The following is a 21,125-nucleotide window of genomic DNA, read 5'->3' as shown; positions in this document are numbered from 1 at the left end:
CTTATTTTGAGTGCTTGAAGGGGGAATCTGGCAGTCAGTAGATTACAGGGTCTATAGTATTGAGCAGGTAGGGGAGGTTGAGTGTGATAGACTCATTGTCTGTTATATCTTAGATCACATGCAAGGTCAGATATTCACTAAGAGCTCCTTCCTGGATACTCAGATTGCTTCCTTTGGGAGAGAGCCAGAAAAGAAATAGATAATTCATATATTTACCAACTACCTATCAGCTGCCAGGTAATGTACCCAATGATAAGGATACAGAGGTAGAAGATATAGCCATCACTTTTAAAATAATTTAAATTCTAATGGCAAAGGAGTTCCATGATCAAGGCAAACTCACGCCAGAGCAAAGCTCTCCTGAGAACAATTAGGAAAGCTGAAATAAAATCTATCGGCACTCTGCTTTCTGAATCACATATCTACATTTCATAAATATGTTTGTATTATATAATTACTGAATTATGTACTTGCATATATATCCAGCTATCTTAACTGTTCTCTGAAGGACTAGATAGGTAGGTAGATCACAGAGAAAAGCAGCAAAGTGAGCCCAATTGCTCCGATGTTGAACTCTAAGAAACTCATTCATACTTAAGTAGTGCTTGAGAGAAGCTATGCAGAAAGTGACAACAGAATGTTTAGGAGGTGAGTGAGTTTTTGGTAATCCTAACAGTGAGATAAAAATTGGGAGGTTGTGGTAAATACCCCAGGTTTTTTACTGGGGAATGCTGAAAGACTGATTGAACCCCGACTAAAGGCAAATCAGAAATACACTAGATTCTATAAAAACTGAAACTCAGCCTCTCAACAGTTCAAACCCTGATTAAAGTGACCATCCCCCTTCTCTAACTTCCTGTTGGGAAACCAAAATTTTATCTAGAGCCTCCATGATTTTCTATAGACAATATCTGGCATTCAATTAGACAAAATTTATCAGGCATTCCAAGGAAGATCCAGAGCAAAACAGATAATAGAAAGGAGTCTCTGGGAAGTGCAGATATGAAAGTTTATCAAGCATAGGTATTAAAATGGTGTGACTGATATGGTCATAGAATTAGATGATAAGCTAGAGAAATTCCTGAAAGAATTGGGATATCTGCAAAAGAAACCAATAATATAGAACTGAATAGAACTGAATAAAAATAATACATGAAATTAAGAACTTAATAGAAGGGTTGTACAGAAGGTTAAACACAGATGAAGAGAAAATTAATGATTTGGAAGATCTATCAATAGGAAATGTCCAGTGAAAGGCCCAGAGAGACAAAAGGAAGGAAAATTCAGAATTGAAATCATGACAATAATAACACAAAAGTTTGTGGGAGAGGCAGTAAATTAAATTTAAGTTCTAGGCCATCTTTGTTATATATTTCTTGCCTCTTAAACTTATTCAATCTCTATTCAATTCTGGTCCTAGATTCTCTTGTCTAGAGCTCTTCATTGTGGTAACCCCTGACCACATGTGACTATATAAAGTTAAATTAATTAAACTTAAAGTAAAAATTCAGTTCTTTGGTAAGACTGGCTACATTTCAAGTATTCAGTAGCCACATGTGTCCAGTGGCTGCTGTATTGAACAGTGCAGATATAGAATGTTTCAATCACTTCAGAAGGTTCTATTGAATAATAATCTCATTCCCTGATAATTTACATTTTTCATCAGTTTATTTTCTAGATCTTTACCTATGATGATGTTATCCCTGTGCATGGAATCTTTTCATGGGTCCAGACTCCTTAATGTGAAGTTCAAAGTTTCACAGAGTATAACTCAATTCTGTTTTCCTGCCTATTGAAAGCAGGCAAAGTGAATTCAGTGATCTACCATTACCTGAAAGAAGATATAATGTTCTCAAAATTAGGTGCCTGTGGCTCTGTTTTGCATGGCAAATGGTACTCAGAGCACTAACCTTGAGTCATCCCATGACTTCAGGCTCCTCTATCCAGGAATGCTGGGACAAGTATACTACATTTTAGAAAGACTCCCACTAAAATAAATCATGTATTAACTCTTGGGTTTCCCACTGGGAACTTCTTATTCTTCAAGTCTGTGGGGCAAGCGGGGCTTTTACTGAACTGCATTCTTGCCTTTCACTGGCTTTTAAACATGGACAACTGACTTCACCTCTCCTGTGCCCCAGATTTCCTGGCTGTTAGGCAAAGTCCTTGCACTCCTCCCTAACATGTGAGTTTTGACAACTAAATGTGGTTTTGCAAATGTAGAAATTGAATGTAAGTGTTGTGTGTACTACATGACACTATTTTTTTCATGCTGTGCTGTTTCTTTTTTGTCTTTCAGTCATTTCCCTGAAAGCTTCTGAAGAGTCATCCTTTGAGAAAAAAAAAGAGGCTTGGGCATTTTTTGAAGGTAAAGCTTGTATATTTTTTTATGATAAGATGTAGCCTCACTTTTAGACAATAGGAAGGAAATAGAATATCAAGAAAGGACCCTAACTTCTTAGTTTCTAAGTTGTTTTCATTCTAAACTTACTCAAAGTAAGATGTAAATCCCTGACAGTATCAGCCCACAGTTTTGAAAGAGTAAAAATTAAAACACCAGTCCACATAATTTCTGTTTGTTTGTTTTGTTTTGTTTTGCTCCAGAATTCCTACTCTCAGGTGATATTAGGGAGAAATCTTCAGATATATAAAAATCATAAGTACCTCTACTGTGACTACATTTTATTTCAGGTTGCTTAAGGAATTTGGGGTTCTACAAACAGTTTGCAAACCTTAACCCAGTAATTTTCAACCCATGCCAGAATCACTTATGAAGTGTTAAGAACATTAATGCCTGGGCCACATCTCTAGAGATTCTGATTTAGGTGGAAGTTGTTAAAAGCTCCCCAGATGATTGCATCATGCAGCCAAGCTGAGAACCATGGCCTTGGAACGGTGGTTTCCAAAGTATGATTGCAGACCAGCAGCATATGCATTACCTGGGAGCTTGTTCCAAATGCACATGGCTGTGCTCTGCCTCAGCTTACAGAATCAGAAGCTCTGGGGACAGTGCCCAAGAGATCCAGGGTTTAACAAGACATCCAGGTGATTCTGATGCACATGCAGGTTTGGGCCTTAGGGCAGGGGTTCTCAACAGCGGGTGACTTTTGCTTCTCCAGGGGACAGTTGCCAATGTCTGGATGTATCTTTGGTTGCCACAGCTGTTGGGGGTGCTACTGGCATCTAGTGATAGGGGCCAAGGACGATGCTAATCCTACAATGCACAAGATAGTTGGCTCCAAATAGCCAGAGTGCTGTGGTTGGAAAACCCTGCCTTGGAGTAAGGAGAGTTCAGAGAAATTATTATCATAAAGTGGGTAAGGATTATGATCCTAAGGAATGAAAGACTGTACTTTGTGAGTTCTCTCGCAGAGCCTTGGATCAGTGAAAGGCTGGTTAATGTTCAAAAGTGGTCAGGAACTTTGTAAAGATAATGTCTGGTGAAGGCACAGCATTTATTGATGAGGAACGATCTAGCCAAAAGTATCTAAGGAGATGCATGTCTTGGGGCCTCACCGTCCCCCCTTGCTAACCCAGTGGGTGGTCTGGCAGAAGGAGGGCCAGCCTTAGGGGGAAAGTATTTGCTTTCAAGCCCACCCCTTCCAATCCCTATAAAGCAGTGGACAGAAACACGCTCTGTCTTAGGAAAAATGTAACTTTCATTGTAAACATCATTTGCAAACCATAAGGTGTCACCCACATAGCCTCTAGGAGTAGTTGTTTAGTTTTGTAGTCATGAATATTTTGTTTATGAGATTGCACTTTACCCCAACAATGATTTTTTGTATTCCTTGACATTTCTCTGCATTTTCGTAGCTGCCTTTTTCTTTATTTGATGACTGTCTCCTAGCAAAATAATCCTCATTTCCCTCACTCAGCCTCTCATTAAGAGAATGCTTACTCATTGGCAAAGATGAAAAAGTGCTTTACTTCTCATGGAGTGAAGCAGTAGTAAGGGCAAGGTTTACGTTTCTCCTGAGGCAACCACATTGATGTTTGCCCCTGTCTCTGGATCTGCCCTGTGACCAGGCAGTGTGATGGATGGCAGTATAGAGAGGGCCTGGCTGCCACAGGGGTAGATCACTAGGCATCTATATATCATCAGATGCACCAGAATCTCTGGGGGAGACTCTGGGCTCCAGCCCCTGAGGTTCTGGTTATAACCTTAGGGAGGGGTCAAAGAACTTGCAGGGCCACAGGTGATTCCTATGCAAGTGATCGAGGACCATACTTCGAATACCATGGTGCAAAAACAAGACTATATATTTGAAAATATTGTGGCATTTAAACCCAACATACCCCTCAGCATAATCAGCATTTCTAAAACCCGTTGTATAATTAACAATATCCCATAATTCATGTGCAGCTATAGAATGTCAGGGTTCCTCCCAACCTAACTCTCTACATGAAATCTGTAGCCATTATGTGCTCTCTCCTCAACAGAGCGAATCAGGCCTCATCCAAAAGCAGAATGGGCATTCTCACTATGTATAGTGCCTGCCTCAGAGCAGCTGTTTCCAAAGCAATCTTTTCCTGTGATTTCGGCAGTGGCGGCAGCAGCAGCAGCAGCGTCTCCATGCTTTGCTTTTTTAACCCAGCCATTGCTTTGGCGAGGTTAGAGGTACAGTTGAAACTCCCTGGCGTATAATCCCAGGCCTTTTGCCCTTTTGTTCCTGGACGGGAGAGCTACAGTAGGAGTTGTGGATGGATATCCATCCTCCTGGGGTTTAGTTCCTCCTGGCTGTGAGCCCACTGCACAAAAGAGGCATTGATTGCCAGGCCTGTTTGTGAGATGCTAAAGTGAGTCAAAATCCCTTGGGGCTATTGCTCAGGTATTTCACCCTGAGCAAGATGGTATTACAGGCTAAATTAAAAAATAGAAGTACATAGCCTTATGTCCCAAACTGCCATCTCCTGACTTTTCCATTTGCCCTGGAAATGTACAAGACTGAAACTGATTTTCTTGATTCAGAAGGCAGGGGAAAGTGGGGTTCCTGGACTCTGCTGAGGGGCGCTGGGGTCACTCTTTTTCAAAGCAGCACTGAATACCCTTGCAGGGATCAGGGTTGCTGGGCAACAGGTGCCATCTGCCTAGCTCTGGCTTAGTGGGACTGTTTGGGAGAGCAGGAGCTGGCACACTGACATTGTGCACCCTGCTCTTGGCCTCTCTCTGCATGGGCGGCTGCTTCAGCCTGCCAACCCTGCCATCTGCTTCAGGGAGGCCTGGGCATTTTCTGCATGGTGGCTTGCAGTTGAGTCTGAAATTGACAGTGGTGCCTTTGGAAGTTCAAAGGCAAAAGACAAAACTGCAAATGAGTTCAGAGAAAGGGAGTATAACATGATTTTCAGAATTACTGTGGGTGTGCAGGTATTTGTGTTTTCTTTTGTTGTTGTTGCTGCAATTTTGGCTCACTGCAACCCCCGCCTTCTAAGTTCAAGCGATTCTCCTGCCTCAGTCTCCTGAGTAGCTGGCCTAATAGGCGTATGCCACCGTGCCCAGCAAATTTTTGTATTTTTAGTAGAGTTGGGGTTTCATCATATTGACCAGGCTGGTCTCGAACTTCCCAACCTCAGCTGATCGGCCCGCCTCAGCCTCCCAAAGTGTTGGGATTACAGGCATGAGGCACTGCATTCGACCAGATGTGATATTTTAAAAGCAAACTTCAAATTTGATTAATTGCAGGTATTTTGTTAAACTCAAGCCTTTGTTGAAAGGTCTGGCTTCAACTTTTCAACAAGCATTACTTGGCCTAGTCTGAGTATTAACACCTTTGAGTAGACATTTTACAGAGAGATTTTTACATTAAAAGGTAAAGAATGAATTGGAAGATCTGGCACCACTAGGCGGGCATTTCAGCCTCAGAATAGTGCCCTGGAGCTGGTAGGGCTTTGCACTAGCTGACATGGCACGTGGAGTTTGAAGTTTGTGACCCTGCAGTCTGGAGTTTGTGACCCTGGCTTCTTCAATGGCTCAGAGTTTAACGGCTGTTTGCAGAGAACACCCAGGGAGGGGGTTTTCATGTTTTGAGCGGACGCAGCAGGGTGCTTGTCTTTATGCAACAAAAGAAGGGAAAAAAAATTCAGAACTTCAGCATACTGTTTGCTGCTCAATCAAGGGGAACTCGGGTGGTCTTTCTGAGCTTTTCTTCTCCTACAAAGCAATAATTTTTAAGGATCTGCAGTTTCAAGAACAAAACAGAGAGTGACCACGACCAGTCCTGTGTGTGTGGGGAGCCACACGCAGGCAGGAGGTGCCCGTTGGCCGGTGTCCATAACTGGAGTCCTGTGTGTTTGGCGGCCAGCTGAGCCTTCCGGACTTGCCAGATGTTTTCTGATTCTGTAGCCCTGGCTGCCTGTGGGGAGCCCCCTTTGAGCCATGTTGAGGAAGCTGTGATCTGAAACTGTAACCTGGGCCTTTCGAAGCCCCTCGCCTCCCGCCAGGGCAGAGTGGGCCCCAGATGTGTGCACCATGCTGCTAGGGACACATGGGGAGAGATGCCTGCCACAGTTCACATCTGCAGCCTTGTCCCTTCTGGATTCCTGTGGTCCTGAAGTCAAGGAAAGAGCTCAGATGAAGAGGTGAGCTTGCGGGTCAGCTGTTGTGCTCCATGGGCATGGAAGCTTTCCTAAGACAGTTTTTCTCTCTACTCCATGAATAAGACTAAAGGCAAATTTCCCTGCTTTTTGGTCTGGGGGCCACATTTGCAGAGTCCCTTCCAGGCAGATGCTGTGTTCACCTGCCTGAGGTTCTGTCTGCCTGGCAGCATGACTGTTGTTCACCATCCTCTCCTGCCAGCAAGGGTTCTGCCATTCTGTTCTGGAGTAGTTTGCTCACCAGTGTGGAAAGACAGGACTGGCTGTGTTGTGGCCATCCTGTACCCTGAGATCCTCACACAAATCCTTGTCTGTGAACTCTGCTGTGCCCCTGAGTTCATCATGAAGTGTCTTGTCCAGAATCCAAGAGTCCTGTTACTGAGTTACACACTGTTTAAATGGATGCTCCAGCCTCCCTCCTAACTCTGACCCCTCACAGAGTTCTCTACCCTGTTAATCTACAGAGCCCACACATCAGAGACACAGGTATTTACCAGAAAGGCCGTTTTGATTTTACATACGTGAGAGCTTTCTCTACTTCTGTCTCAAACTCCTCACATCCCATCAGCTTCTGGACCTCTCTAACCTGGCTCTGCACCCCCAGCCCACTGGCAGGGTTTTCCTCCAAGACTTTCCCAGTAGTTTCCTAGGGGCAAAACCCAGTGGACGTTTTCCAGCCGTTGATGCTATTAAGACATCCTTCTTGCAGTGCTTTCTGGGTTTCCAGAACTCTCGCCCTAGCCCTCCTCTGCATCCAAAACTAGCTCTGATCCTTTGTAGGAGACTCCCTTCCACAAACCTGCTCCTACCCCTTAAATGTTAGTGCAGATGCACCCTTTGCCTGCTACCTTTCTCCTTATTTTATTTTTAGTCCAGACATCTAGATTGCCAAGAGCAGAAATCTACTCAAACTAGTTTAGACAAAAATGCTGACTGCCTTAAGAATGCAGGAAGATCTCATGGACCTCAGGGGCAGAGGTTGTGGGGCCCAGGGACCACACTCCTGGGGCCCAGGCCAGGGACCACACTCCTGGGGCCCAGGCCAGGGAGGGGAGAGTCAAAAGGAACATGAATGTCTGATTCCATCTCATGCCCCCTTCCCTTTCATTAACCATAAGCCTGACCTGCTTCTCCAGGCTCTCCCTGGGAGCCAGCCACCTGCTACCCCCAGTAGGCTTGCTTTTTCAGCTTAAGCACTTAACTAACTGCTTCTCCATGCCCCAAGGGCTTTACAAAGGTGCTTTTCTGTTGGCTCAGCTATTCCACTTCTAGGAACTTGATCTTGAGAACATATTGTGAGAGTTGCACTCAGGTTTAAGTTCATGAATGCTCGCCATAAAATTATTTATGATGGGGAACAGGTAGAAACACTTTGAGTAGCCCATAGTAAGAGATTGTTAAATCACTGATGATATATTAAAATGACAAACTTTTATCATATTTTTCAAAATGATTCTGAATCATTTTTGAAAAGAATTTATTGAGAAAATGAGATAAATGGAAAAGAAGATGTGAAAGTATATTATCTCAATTTTAAAATATATGCATATATATCCTAAAGTATACCAAATATTTATTAACAGTAGTTGTCTCAGGGTAATGGGATGGCTGATGACTTTTTTCTCTATACATTTTTGTATTTTTTGTTATTTTAAATACAACTTGGTGCAGAACTCCAGTCCTCTTGGAAGCTTCTCTTGGCTTCCTCAGGCTGGGCTGGGTTCCTCTGAGTGTTCCTGGTATTGGGCCCACATTCTTACTGTTACACTTACTATGTGGCCCTCTATTTCTTGAAGAGAAAGCCTTTGTGCGTGCATCTTTAATTTTCTTGTACTCAGGAAAGTACTGACCGTGGCTGATAATAAATGTCTGTTGGCTGTAGAAATTTAAGTCAACAGAGAAATATTTTTGATAAGTTCAAACATTTGCTAGGTTCAGATGTCTGGTATTTTGCTTCAAACATGGTTAGAATAATGCTTTGGTTTCCCTTTTCACTTTCTGAGCAGCTTGGCACTGTATTGATCAGATAGTGATAAAGTTGATTATTGGAGCTTAAGAAATATAAGTATATGTAGCTGGGCACTGAGGCTCACTCCTGTAATTCTAGCTACTCAAGAGGCTGAGGTGGGAAGGTCCCCTGAGTTCAGGAGTTCAAGGCTGCAGTGAGCTGTGATTGCATCTCTGCACTCCAGCCTGGGTGATGGAGTGAGACCTTATCTCTAAAAGAGATGTATGTACGTGAACATGGTTTAACTGTTGAGACTTAGACAACTTTTTATTTTGAAATTGTTGTAAATTAACATCCATTTTTGGCCACGCATGGTGGCTCACCCCTATAATACCAGCACTTTGGGAGGTGGAGGTGGGTGGATCACCTGAGGTCAGGAGTTCAAGACCAACCTGGACAACATGGTAAAACCCTGTCTCTACTAAAAATATAAAAATTAGCCGGGTGTGGTGGCATGTACCTGTAGCCCCAGTTACTCAGGAGGTGGAGGCTGAAGAATCACTTGAACCTGAGAGGCAGAGGTTGTAGTAAGCCAAGATTATGCCACTGCACTCCAGCCTGGGCAACAGAGCAACAGAAAAAAAAATCCATTTCTAAAATTCATACACAGAGATGTCTTGTAACAGTTTGTGTCCTTTACCTAATTTCTCCCAATAACAGCATTTTGCAAAACCATAAAACAATATCACAAACAGGATATTAACACCCATACAATCAAAATGCAGAATATTTCTGTCATTATAAGTGGCCCTTATAGCCAAACCCATTTTCCTCCCACCACCACCTACTTCTTATTTTCTGGCCACCACTCATCTGTTCTCTGTTTCTATAATTTTGTCATATTAAGAATGTTACATTGATGAAATCATACAGTATGTAAACTTTGGGGATCCTTTTCTTTTATTCATTCAGCATACTTCTCTGGAGATTCATCCAGGTTGGCATGTGCATCGATAGTTTTTTTTTCTTTTTTTAATTGCTGAGGATGCCGTGGTGTGGATGTACCACACTTTGTTTAACTATTCATCTGCTGAAGGACATCCGGGCTGTTTCAAGTTTGTGGCTACCATGAACAAAATTGCTGTTGACATACATGTACAGTTTTCCATGTGAACTTAAGCTGTCATTTTTCTGGGACAAATGCATGGAATGCAATGTCTAGGTTGAATGGTTGCTACAGGTGTCTCTTTTGAGAAACTGTCAAGTTCTATTCCAGAGTGTCTGAGCCACTTTGCATTGCTACCGGCCATGTCTGAGTGACTGACCCAGTTTATCCGCATCCTTGCCAGCATTTGGGGATGTCACTATTTTTTATTGTAGCCACCCTGAAAGGCACGTGGGATATTTTATTGTAGTTGCATTTTGCATTTCTCTAACAGCTGCAGAAGTGAATCGTTTTTTCATGGGCTTGTTTTTCAATTGTACATTCTTGTTAGGGAAATGTCTGTAATTTTTTTTTTCATTTTTTTAACAAAATTGTGTAGTTTTTGCTGTTGAGTTTTGAGAGTCCTTTAGCATCTGGATACTAGTCCCTTGTTGGTTATGTGGTTTGCAAATATTTTTTCCCAGTCTGTGTGACTTTTCATCCTTTTCATATGGTTGTTTATGGAGCATAAGTTTTTAATTTTGATAAAGTCAAGTATAGTATATTAAGTTTTACTAATTTAGACTGCTTCTGGTGGCAAGCCTAAGAAGTCTGTTTATTCTTAGATCCCAAAGATTTTTCTTGTGGTTTTTTTTCTAAAGTCTTCTAGCTTACATTTTACATTTAGGTTTGTGGTCCATTTTGAGTTCATTTTTGAATAAAAGGTGAGGTTTATTTGAGTTTTATTTTCTGCAGTGGAAGTCCCACTGACTCAGCACCATTGATTGAAGAAACTGTCCTTCCACCATTGAATTACTTTGGCACTTTTGTCAAAAATCAGCTGAGCATGGCTGTGTGGGTCTATTTCTGGGCTCTCTGTTCTGTTGCATTGATCTGTGTCTGTCCTTGCACCAATACCACACTGCCTTGATGACTTTTGCAGTGGGATTTCAAACATTCCAATTCTGTGTTCTCGTGCCAGTGCACTTACCGTGCTGTGGCCCCCAGAGGCTGACCTATGTGCCTGTCCTTGCCTTTCAGATCTCTACGTGTATGCCGTCCTCGTGTGCTGCGTGGGGATCCTCAGCATTCTGCTCTTCATGCTGGTCATTGTCTGGCAGTCTGTGTTTAACAAGCGGAAATCCAGAGGTAAGAAAACAGATAAGATCATGTCTGGGATGGGAGAACACCCTGACCACAGGCGGGCAGAAGATGCTAGGCAAAGTACCACCTTGGTAGAAAAGTACATTGTGAGTCAGGGATTATTTACCTGTGACTGTGGGCAAAGTGAGCAAGCTGAGCTTCCCTTCGACTCTGCTAAAATACACTGTGGCCATCATTGACATCACTGAATTTCCCCTTTCTCAGTTTCTGAGGCCCCTTCTTGCTGTCAATCTCCGTGAAGAGCCTGCGGCATTAGATGAACCTAGGGGTGGAGTTTGACTCTGTCGCTTGAGGCTGAGGATTGGGGCAAGTTTCCAAGACATTCTGAATATTTCCAAGACATTTCCTTGTTTATGAAAGGGGATTGACATCCCCTTCTATCGGTGGACTGTTCTTGTGAATGTTCACCTGTAAGGCAGGTGGCACTTGGGAAGTCTTCCCTATTCTTTCCCTGATTGGTCTGAGAGTCCCCTTCCGTCTTCTTTCTCTTTGGTGTCCCTGTTTCCCTGCACTCTGCCCTCAGCCCCTTCCTGCCTTCTGCCTTCCTTCTCAGGAAAGTGTAGGTCTCATAACTTTCATCTCTCTCTGAATGCTGCCTGCTTTCTCTTGAGTCCCGGCTCCTCTGCAGTCCCTGATTTCACTTGCCTGCAGCTCCTGGTGGAGATCTCCTTTGAGAGGCCCTCCCTGCATCCTGCTTCAGAATCTCTAAAAAAGCTGGGGACACTGTGTCTCCCCAAGGTGACCAGGGTAAGAACCGAGCTCTGAAATTGGACTGATTCCGGTTCCAGTGGCTCTCTCACTTACAGGCTGACAACCTCCCTCTGTGCCTGCCCTTCTCATCTGCGACATGGAGGAGGCAGGAGTGCACCAGTCTCAGGCTTGTGGTGAGGACTAAGTTACCAAAAGAAAGATGCTAAAACCTTTAACACAGGCTCCAGTGAATGTCCTGCTTTTATGTTGACATATGGCTCTAATTATACGCAATAATTGTCACTATTAGCTCAAAATCATGGAGCTTGTAAGTGTTATATTCAGTGGTCATGGCTTGAGGGACTACTCCAACAGTGACTCTGTGCAGCATTAGCATGCGGGTGTGGGCAGGGCTAAGGGACAATGAGGGAAGTGACGCATCCAGGGATGAGTACCCATGGGACACTGTTTCCATCCTAGACCTCAAGGGACAAGGGGAGCAGAGGCTCCTGGAATGGACCATGCAATGGCTGCAGCTTTGGGAGAGGTGTCACCAACAGGGGCCTGCAGAGAGGGACTTAGCCCCTGACAAACCAGGAGGCAGCTAGGAGGGAGCCAGGATGGTACATCCTCAGCCCGTCTTCCCTCCCCACTGGGATCTCCTGCTGCTACTGCTCTTGGTTCCACCCACCAGAAGCCAGGGGGCCAGGGGCAGGAAGGTGCCTCCAGGGCTAAGCAGGGTGGACAAAGGTGGACAGGGATCTAGAGGACAGTGGAGAACTCCAGCACGCTCAGCAATCGGCGATCCAGTGGAGGCTGTAGCCTGGGTGTCTTTCCTCTGGAGCCTGTGCCCTCCCACCAGCCTCTGCGTGTGTCTCTGTGTTGTCTTTCAAAGCCAGCTCCAGGGCCTTTCCCTGCAACACCCACCCCCCTCATCAGTGGCAACGCAGCTTTTCTCCTGTGCTCAACCCCTGAGTACTCATGTGAGCTTATGGCATGTTGCATATGTGCCTTGGCATCGGCCTCCCTTTCAGAGGACAGTGTGTGAGGCAGGGACCATGCATTCAATTCATTTTCCTTGGAATTTGGCTCAGGACAGATGCCCAGCACATGGTGGACAAATGGGTTTATTTTCCACCTGCCTTACTCCCAACTGTGGGAGTGTGGAAGCCACATAGGCAGTTTCCAAGCTGGGTATACTCTGAAAGCACTTCCGCCTGGACTCAGGGGCATGACCAAGAGTCTACATGGGCTTCAGGACCTGCTAGGCCCTAGGCAGGGTCAGGGAAACAAAGCAAGGCCAAGAAGGGCAGACTGGGACATGGAGGAGCACCTGGCATCCTCCTCCAGGCCTCACAGAGAGGCTTCAGAGAATAGGGATCCCAGCTGCCTTATCCCAACTGGAGAGGGCCTCAGATGGTCTTGTGTGCACCTGTGCACAGTGCCTGAAAGCCCTCCCCAAACCCCAGCTGTCCAAAGCTTTGTCTGAGCACCGGCTGTGTGCCAGGCACCTCATGTGGCCCCTCCATGTGCTTATGTGACGCTGGATGAGAGCCACACCACTCTCACCTGACAGGCAGCACAGCTGAGGAGCTTGAGAAGGTCCTGAAACCAGGGAGTGGTAGAGTGAAGTGAAGCCCCAGCCTCCCAACTGCTGGGGTGTGGAAGCCACATAGGCAGTTTCCAGGCTGGGTTTCCAAGCCTCCCATGTTTCTGTTCAAGAAAACCTTGGCCATCAGGGGGCTGACATTGCCAAGGGAATCTCTGGGTGCAACTCCCAGTGGGACCTTGAGATAAACACAGGCCATCCCAGAAGCCAGGAGGCCACAGGCCAGCCCCTTGTTACTCTCAGCCTTGCTTACCTCAAGCCTGGCACCGTTTTGCCTCTAAGGGCACTCAACATTCACGTGAGCTGGAGCTGATTGCCACATATGTTGCTTGCCAAGCGCAGACATGCTTTCCCCTTCCCTCCCAAGCTGAGTCTCTGTCCTTGCTCTTTGTTGTGCCCACAGTGCCAGGAACCTCATCCCAGGGCCTTGACAGCACTGAGTCACCCTGGAAAATACCAATCCTGGTGGCCCAGGGCCCAGCCTGGAATTATTCTGCTGGTTCCTCAGTCACACTGGCTTCCAAAGGCCTTTGCTTCTTCGCGAATTAGTCCTGACCTGCTGCCTCAGAGTGGCTCCAACAATCCAACCTTCTGTGTCTGAGCTTTTAAAAGTGCAGTTTTTTAATGCACAAACTCGAACCACATAGGAAAGAGGAGTGGCCTGGCTTCTTTCTCTGTACTCATCAGTGTGAGCTGTGACACTGTTTGGTTTGCACAGATTGTGCCAGAACTGGAGACAGAACCTCCCAAGGCTTGTTAAGCACCCATGCCTCCCCTGTCCTGGGCACACTCTGCTTCCCTGTGAGGATGAAGCTAAGGCCCCTGGCCATTCTTCCCAGAGATGCAAGAAAAGGGAGCTGGGGGTTGCGTCCCACCCACAACTAGACTTGGGTGGAGAGGAGGCCTTTAAGCACAGAATGGGGTGGCTGTGGTTGAGGAGGAGCTGAGGATGGCCTGGGGGCATTGGAGAGGAGGAAGGGCTCGCTCACTTGGAGTCAGATACTTGGACAGCTGGAGTGAGATCCCTCCGGTCCTTCAGTGGGTGTCGGGTTACTCAGCTAGCTCTCTTGTCAGGCCCCCCCCGAGTGCCCATCTTTCCTTTGTGGAGTTTGGTAAGCCCCCCCTGGCGTGCTGGACTTGAGGCCTAGATTCAAGCTCCCTTATTTACAAAGTGGGTCTTCGGAACTCCCAACTCTTCTCACTCTAACTTTCGAATGAGAGTTCCTCTTACCTCTTGGGGATGTGGGAGATACTTTCACCATCTGGGTGGCTGCTCATCCTGGCAGAGAGGTGATCTGACCATTTTCTTTAGTATTCACATTCAAAAAGGTAAAAAGAAGCAAGTAAAATTAATTTTAATATTTTTTATTTAACCCACCATATCCAGAATATCATTTCAACAGTACCAATAAATAAAGACGATGAATGAGATATGTGATATTTATTTTTTTATGCTAAGGTATGGCTTCATCATCCCGTGTGATTTCACACCTCCAGCACGTTTCATTTTGAATTCATCACATTTCGGGACTTGACAGCTACCTGAGCTCACGGCTGCCATGTGGGACTACAGGACTCTGGACAGACAGCTGTGTGTGCTGGTCCTTTGCATGGAAGGAATGTGGCCTCTAAGTGGCATTTTTGTGCCGAGGGGGCAGGAGGTGGAGGACTTGCTTCTCCTTTTCAGCTTCCCACTTGGTGATAGAGGTGGTCCTGTCTTTATAACTGTTGGCCTGGAAGCTTTTCCAGGCAGGACTGATTCCTGGAGGGGGCTGGGCCCTGGGGCCTGGCATGGTGGAACACAGGGCTGTATGTAGTAAGGGGCACACCCTGGTCCTTTCTCTCCCACTGGGGAAATACAGGCAGGGGCTGTGGATTGAACCTCGAATGAGGGAGGTGCTTTTGCAGGCTGCAGGCCCCCCGCCTGTGCTGGGCTGCAGGAGTTGGGGAGAGTACTGTGGCCCTTCACTCTGAAAATGCTCCTGGGTGCTTACTGTGCCTGAAGTACTGTGACCTCTTGCAATGCTGGGGTGGCCACAATCCTTGTCTCAAGTGCAGACACTTGATGGATAGAGCAGAAACATCTATGGATCCTATAACAGGGGCCTGTGCAAAGCCTGGAGGTCAGAAGACGTGGTCAGGGCATAGGGGTAAGTTGGGGAGACATTAACCAGGCCTTGGAGGTCCCGACACTATTACAGGGCCTGATAAGATGGGGGAGAGGGTGCCTCCACCCCAAATGACCCAGCATGGGGTAGCAGTGGTGATAGGGACAGGTCTAGATGGGGAAGACAAAGGCTTCAGGCTGGACATGACACCTGTGAGGTTTGGCATGGGGTGAGACTGTGAGCAGCATGGTCTTAGCTGAAAAACAGAAGAAAGGGTGAGGGTGGTAGGGGTGGGTCAGGGCCTGCTACTTCTTATCAGGAGAGGTTGCAAAAATAAGCCTTCCTTTTAGAGATTTCAAAGTCCTAACAACCCTAAAATCACCATTTGAGAAGAACATATCCTGAGTGTTCACCTCTGTGCAGGATGGTTGTATGGAGGCAGAGCCTCTAGGTCAAGTGCCTGGGTGCCAGGCCACAGCCCACGGAGTGTATTGGCTCCATTATGCAACCCTTTATCAGCTACTTCTCTTCCTGATCTCCCTCACTTTCCAGTGGGTTTCCTAGGATTGCCTCCCACATAAACTCGACATTTGAACCTTTTTTCTTACGATTTCTGCTTCTTAGCACATTTAGGTTAATAGCACTAATTATGCTATGCATATTTAAGGGTGACTCTGGGTGAAGTCTATTTCTCAGCACCTGTAAACCTCATCTTTGATGTCCAGAATCACTTTTGGCCCTATGGGCAGTCCCTTTAATGGGACCATCAGCCCCACATACACCCCGCCGAGACCTCAGAATGGTGCCTGTACCTTACATGTACAGGAGTGCCTGTCACGTACAGGGGTGTGTCCCCTGTACCCTGGCACTGTCTGGCCTCACCAGGCTCCTGGCCCTTCTTAGTCAGCTCCCTGCCTCCGAGGAACAGTGCAGCTGCTCTACTGTCCCCTGCATTCCTGATCTCCAGGCTGCTCACCTTGTTACCCCTGGACTGGACTTGCCAAAATGCCACGCAGCTCATGGGATTCTCTTGGGTCGCAGTCTCAGCTCCGCTTGGCTCCAGCTGTGGCACAGTGGTCTGGCCATTTCTTCTGTGAGACTCTGTTTCCCCACCTGCAGGAGCCCTGACGCCAGCTGCCTAGAGTCTGCGAATGGTGCACAGTACAGTCAGCTCTCCCTCCCCATAGGTTCTGCACCGAAGATTCAACTAAACTCGGAAAGAAAATATTTGATAAAAAAACAAAAATAATACAAAAGTACAAATAATACTGATGAAAAAGACAGCATAACAATGGTTTACATAGCATTTACTTTGTATTCTGGATTATAAGTAATCTAGAGATGATTAAAAGTATTCAGGAGGATGTGTGTAGGTTATATGGAAATGTGGCTCCATTTTATGTAAAAGTCTTGAGCTTCTTTGGATTTTGGTATCTTTGGGAGGTTCTGGAGTCAATGCCCCAAAGATACGAGGGATGACTGTAGTTACAAGAGGGCTCTGGAGTCAGGCTGCCCAACTTTGGTGCTTCCCAGGTGTATTAGATTGCTAAGGCCGCCACAGCAAAGTACCACAGACTGGGTGCCTTTAACAACAATAATTTATTGTCTCACAGTTCTGAAGGCCAGAAGTCTTGAGATCAAGTTGTCAGTGGGATTCATTTCTCCTGAACCCTCTCTCTGGGCTTAAGAGACTGCTGCTCTCCCTGTGTCTTCACATGGTCTTCCCTCTGTGCCTGTCTTTGCTGTAATCTTTACTTTTAAGGACACTAGTCAAATTAGATTAGGGTTTATCCTATGGGCTTATTTTAAGTTAATTACCTCTTTAAAGACTCTATCTCCAAATGCAGTCGCATTCTGAAATACTGGGGATTAGGCTTCAGATAGTCTCAGTGGAGGAGACATAATTCAGCCCATAACACCACCTGGGTGACCTTGGACAAGTTTATTAACCTCTCTGTGCTTCAATGTCCTGCCCCGTAAAATAGTAGTAATGACAAGGCTACTGTGAAGATTAAATTAGGATACAAAGTTGTGGTCTTCAAACTTTTTTGCTGTGCACTCGATCTTTATTTTATTGTTGGCATTTAAACTTATCACAAATGTAAATTGTTGCAAATGATGTAATTTCCATCTTTCACGTTTAAAAATGAAATGATTATATCCATTTTTCTTTTACATCTAAATGTCTTGAATTTAATGATTGTCTTCATTTACTTAAAGCCATCATGAGAAAAAAAGGCCTACCCAAACACGCTTTGGCTGTTAGAAATTTTGTATTGTTCCTTCTTCTCCTTGCCTTTTATCTCAATACACTTCCCCACAAAATTTCATCCTGTGGTAACACATCTTTTATTTTGAAGGTTCTTTATTGATTACCCTATTATACTTAATCTGTAAGATAATATGTGTATACAAATTTAAATTAATACTTTTTAAATTTCCTCATTTCATAAGTGTCTAAGTGTTGAAATATTTTTAGATTGAATTATCAGTATTGGACAATTAGTAAACTTTAGAGAATTATTATAAAATTATTCAAAATGACATAAACATATACATTTAGACATATAATATACATTTAGATATATAATTAACAACGTTAAGAAGCAAAATTTACTGGGAATGTATTTTATTGAAATTAATTTTAATTTTTACCTCGTATACCCTTGTGTGATTTTTTTTTTTTAGGGATAAAATTCACCACCAATTTTGTTAATAGATATTAGCTCTGAAATACTTCAGAATAAAGAGAGTGTGAATGAATGAGTGAAATTTTCTTATACTCCTCAGTTTTTAGAACTGCTTCCAAGGTATATGTCAAAAGTCATATCATGATTTATCATCCAACATGATTTTTAATACTCTACCAGATGACAACTGGACTAGGTCATTATTCAATCCTTGTTGAAAGCAAAGTAGTATTAGAAGCATCCCCCTCTTGAGAAAGATTTAGTTGCCTAGTCAATAATTCGCTTTCTTGACACAAATATTAGTATTTTCCATCAATTTTTGTTTGTTGCCCCATTTATGTTTCCCTCTGGGACAGGTGTCCAGGATGGGTGTGCTTTGATTTTATGAATAGAAAAGGGTGATGTTAAAAGTGGGGAGGGGAAATAAATACAGCCAGACCTCAGGCGTGTTCTAAGAGTATATATTTTTGTGAAATGTATTCACAAGAATACATTTCCATGTCCTCAGGTGGAAACTGATTCCTTAAAACTGTTTTCCTGAAAAGTACCCAGGGGTATGCAAACCCTAGACTGAAGACCACTGATCCATCTAATAAGCTTAGAATAGTGTCAGGGACACATGAAATGTTCAATGAATGCTAACTGTGGTTGTTATTATTGTTGCATCTTTAGATTATTTAGTATACCATAGGTGCTCAATAAATGGAATGCAGAAAAAGTTTAGATATTAATAGGATGCTGAACCAGATGAACCTGTACAGCTCCCTTTGAAGCTGAGATTCTCTCATCTCACTCTGGAACATGTATAACAGATCACTCCATATATAATAGCTTAAAGCAACTGTTATTTGCTCTCAATTCCACAGGTTGCCAATTTGGGCCGGGCTCAGCTGAGCATTTCTTCCGCTGGTCTCAGCTGCAGTCATTCAGGCAGCTGCAGTCTCTTGGTGCATCACCTGGGACCTGGTTGCTTTGGGCCTGGGCTGCGATAGCTGGTGTCTGCTCCATGTAGTCTCATCTTCCAGTAGGCTAGCCAAGCTTCCTCATATGGTAGTAGAAGAGTTCCCTGCAACAAGAGAGAGTGGGCAAACCCCATAGCACAGATGTCCTTCACACCTCTGCTTGTGACACACTGGCTAATGTTCTCTTGACCAAAGCAAGTTCATGTGGCAAAGCCCAGAGTCAGTGTGGGAGGGGATACACATGGGTGTGGATAGATGCAAGGAGGTGTGATTCACTGGGTCCACTGATGTAACAATCTACCATACAATGCAAGGGTCCCCCTGGTTACTTAAGCTTTACTTCTATTTGAAGTAAACTCAGCTGGGAAACTCAGAGTGGACACTTGCTGGATTATGTGCCTAGATATTCTTACTTTTCCACTGGAGCCAGAATCATTTGGTTTTCCTCAAAGAGAGCCACTGTAGAAGTAGGTTTTGCTCTAAGACTGTTTTCCCAAGGGCCTCTTTTTAGTCCTGGAAGAGCATTAATCAAACCCATTTTACCACAAGGAGCTTCTAAATGGACAGGTTATTCCATCTGGCCTCAAGAGGGCTTGCTTATGACTCAGGCAGAGCTTAGAGCTTAGAGCTTAATGGTGGGTAACTATTACTCCAGGACCCCAACTCAACTTGCCTTGGCCCAAAATGAACATTTTGGGTTTTGTACCCAGGAAGCCTGGAGTGTATGGGTTAAAGCCTGGCTAGATCCACAGCTGAAACATATTGTCACTGTGGTGTCCATGTGATGGCTCTGCTGTGCTCCTCCATAGAGAAGTATGCAAGCCTTGAGAGTTGGCTGGTATAGTACCAATATCTGAACAGCACCTGGCTTCCTGCATTTCCTGGTAATTCCTGGAACATATATATCTGAAGTAGCATTGGTTTACTATCTTCTATTATTTTTCTTTTCACAGTGAGACATTATTTGGTGAAATGCCCTCAGAACAGGTAAGAATATTTGCTTCCTTTTTTTGAATGGAACTCTTTGCCATTTAACTTTCTTTTGATATTACCAAGAAATTGATTAAATTTGTATTTTTACCTAAAGGTCTGCATATCTGTCCACAAATATGCCTACAAATGTGTATTCTGCAGGCATTTGCATGTTTCCAGGTTCTATAGTCTGGTTGTCACCCCAAGGGATCCAGGGAGCACATAGCTTTTGCTGGCCCAGCAGGCTTGCTGGAGGAGGCTTTGTGTGTGGTTCTGCAGAGCTGCTCCCCAGTTTAGGAAGGGGCTCACATCTGGTCTGAACCACTTTGATACATTTTGACCACAGATACCTCTAATTCTCTTCACTAATGCTGACTTATTGTATGCCCTGCTTTTAGCTGGTTAGACATACCTTAAAGGTAACATAATAGTTATAAGAGATATTGCTAATCAAAGTATTTAAAAATTTGGAACTTCTGATCCAGACGAGATGGCATAAGTCTGTTTCTTCCTTCTCTTCTCTGCTAAGTAAAGCTATAAACCTTGGAAATAACATTAAAGACAACCAAATGAAGACTTTGAAAGGTGGTGAAAAGAGGTAAACTGGTTTGGGATCCCAGGACTGGAGGAGTAACACAGCTGTAATACATCTTGTGTTTTCCCATCCAACAGCAGAAGGTCACCCAGACCTGCTTTTTTCCTACTCCAGTCTAGCAACAGAAAACATTCAGGGAAGCACATTCCTCTCCTGGATTGAAGGGGAGTTCCTCTGAAAACCACAAGTGAGCCCAGCATCAGCTACAAACAGGATGTATCAGGAGCTCCTCCCACAATAAGCACCAGAGGAAGAGCTTACTTTTTCTTCCAGGCTGAGACTCCCTTTCTCAGCCAGGTGACACCAAGTTTTCAGGGAGGAGCCAGCAAGAGGCACCTGGACACAAAATTGGCCCAGCAAGGAAGCTTCTTTATCTCCATGGACGTGAGGCTTCTCTCCCCTAATGAAAACCATCCAGATTCCAAATCTGAGGAAACTCCCTCTGCCCTCTCTGGCAGCCCCAGCAGGGCCCAGTGGCACCATGTAAATCAAACAGACCAAAATAATACTGTAAAGGCTCTGAAAATGAAAACGCCATTGGAACTATAGCCTATAGAGACAGACCAGGATTACACGATAAACCTGGGTGACTGCCTACAAAAATAAGAGATTTCAGTAAGACCCGGAACGTTCTAACAGGATACCATAA

At 44.6% G+C, this 21,125-nt stretch overlaps 1 protein-coding gene across 2 annotated transcripts in view; it reads left to right on the top strand.

The window, feature by feature from the left end:
• VSTM4 (V-set and transmembrane domain containing 4) overlaps window positions 1-21,125 on the top strand; it is a 91,590-nt gene that overhangs the window by 25,716 nt on the left and 44,749 nt on the right. For both annotated transcript variants that reach the window (XM_017504675.2, XM_037729961.1), the window contains exons 3-5: window positions 2,300-2,368; window positions 10,728-10,835; window positions 19,863-19,896. In XM_017504675.2, coding sequence (XP_017360164.1) covers window positions 2,300-2,368; window positions 10,728-10,835; window positions 19,863-19,896 — 211 coding nt within the window. The remainder of the gene's footprint in view (window positions 1-2,299; window positions 2,369-10,727; window positions 10,836-19,862; window positions 19,897-21,125) is intronic.

Source organism: Cebus imitator, unplaced genomic scaffold, assembly GCF_001604975.1.
Source record: "Cebus imitator isolate Cc_AM_T3 unplaced genomic scaffold, Cebus_imitator-1.0 Scaffold326, whole genome shotgun sequence".
Taxonomy (NCBI): domain Eukaryota; kingdom Metazoa; phylum Chordata; class Mammalia; order Primates; family Cebidae; genus Cebus; species Cebus imitator.
This window is presented reverse-complemented; position numbering and strand designations above follow the sequence as displayed.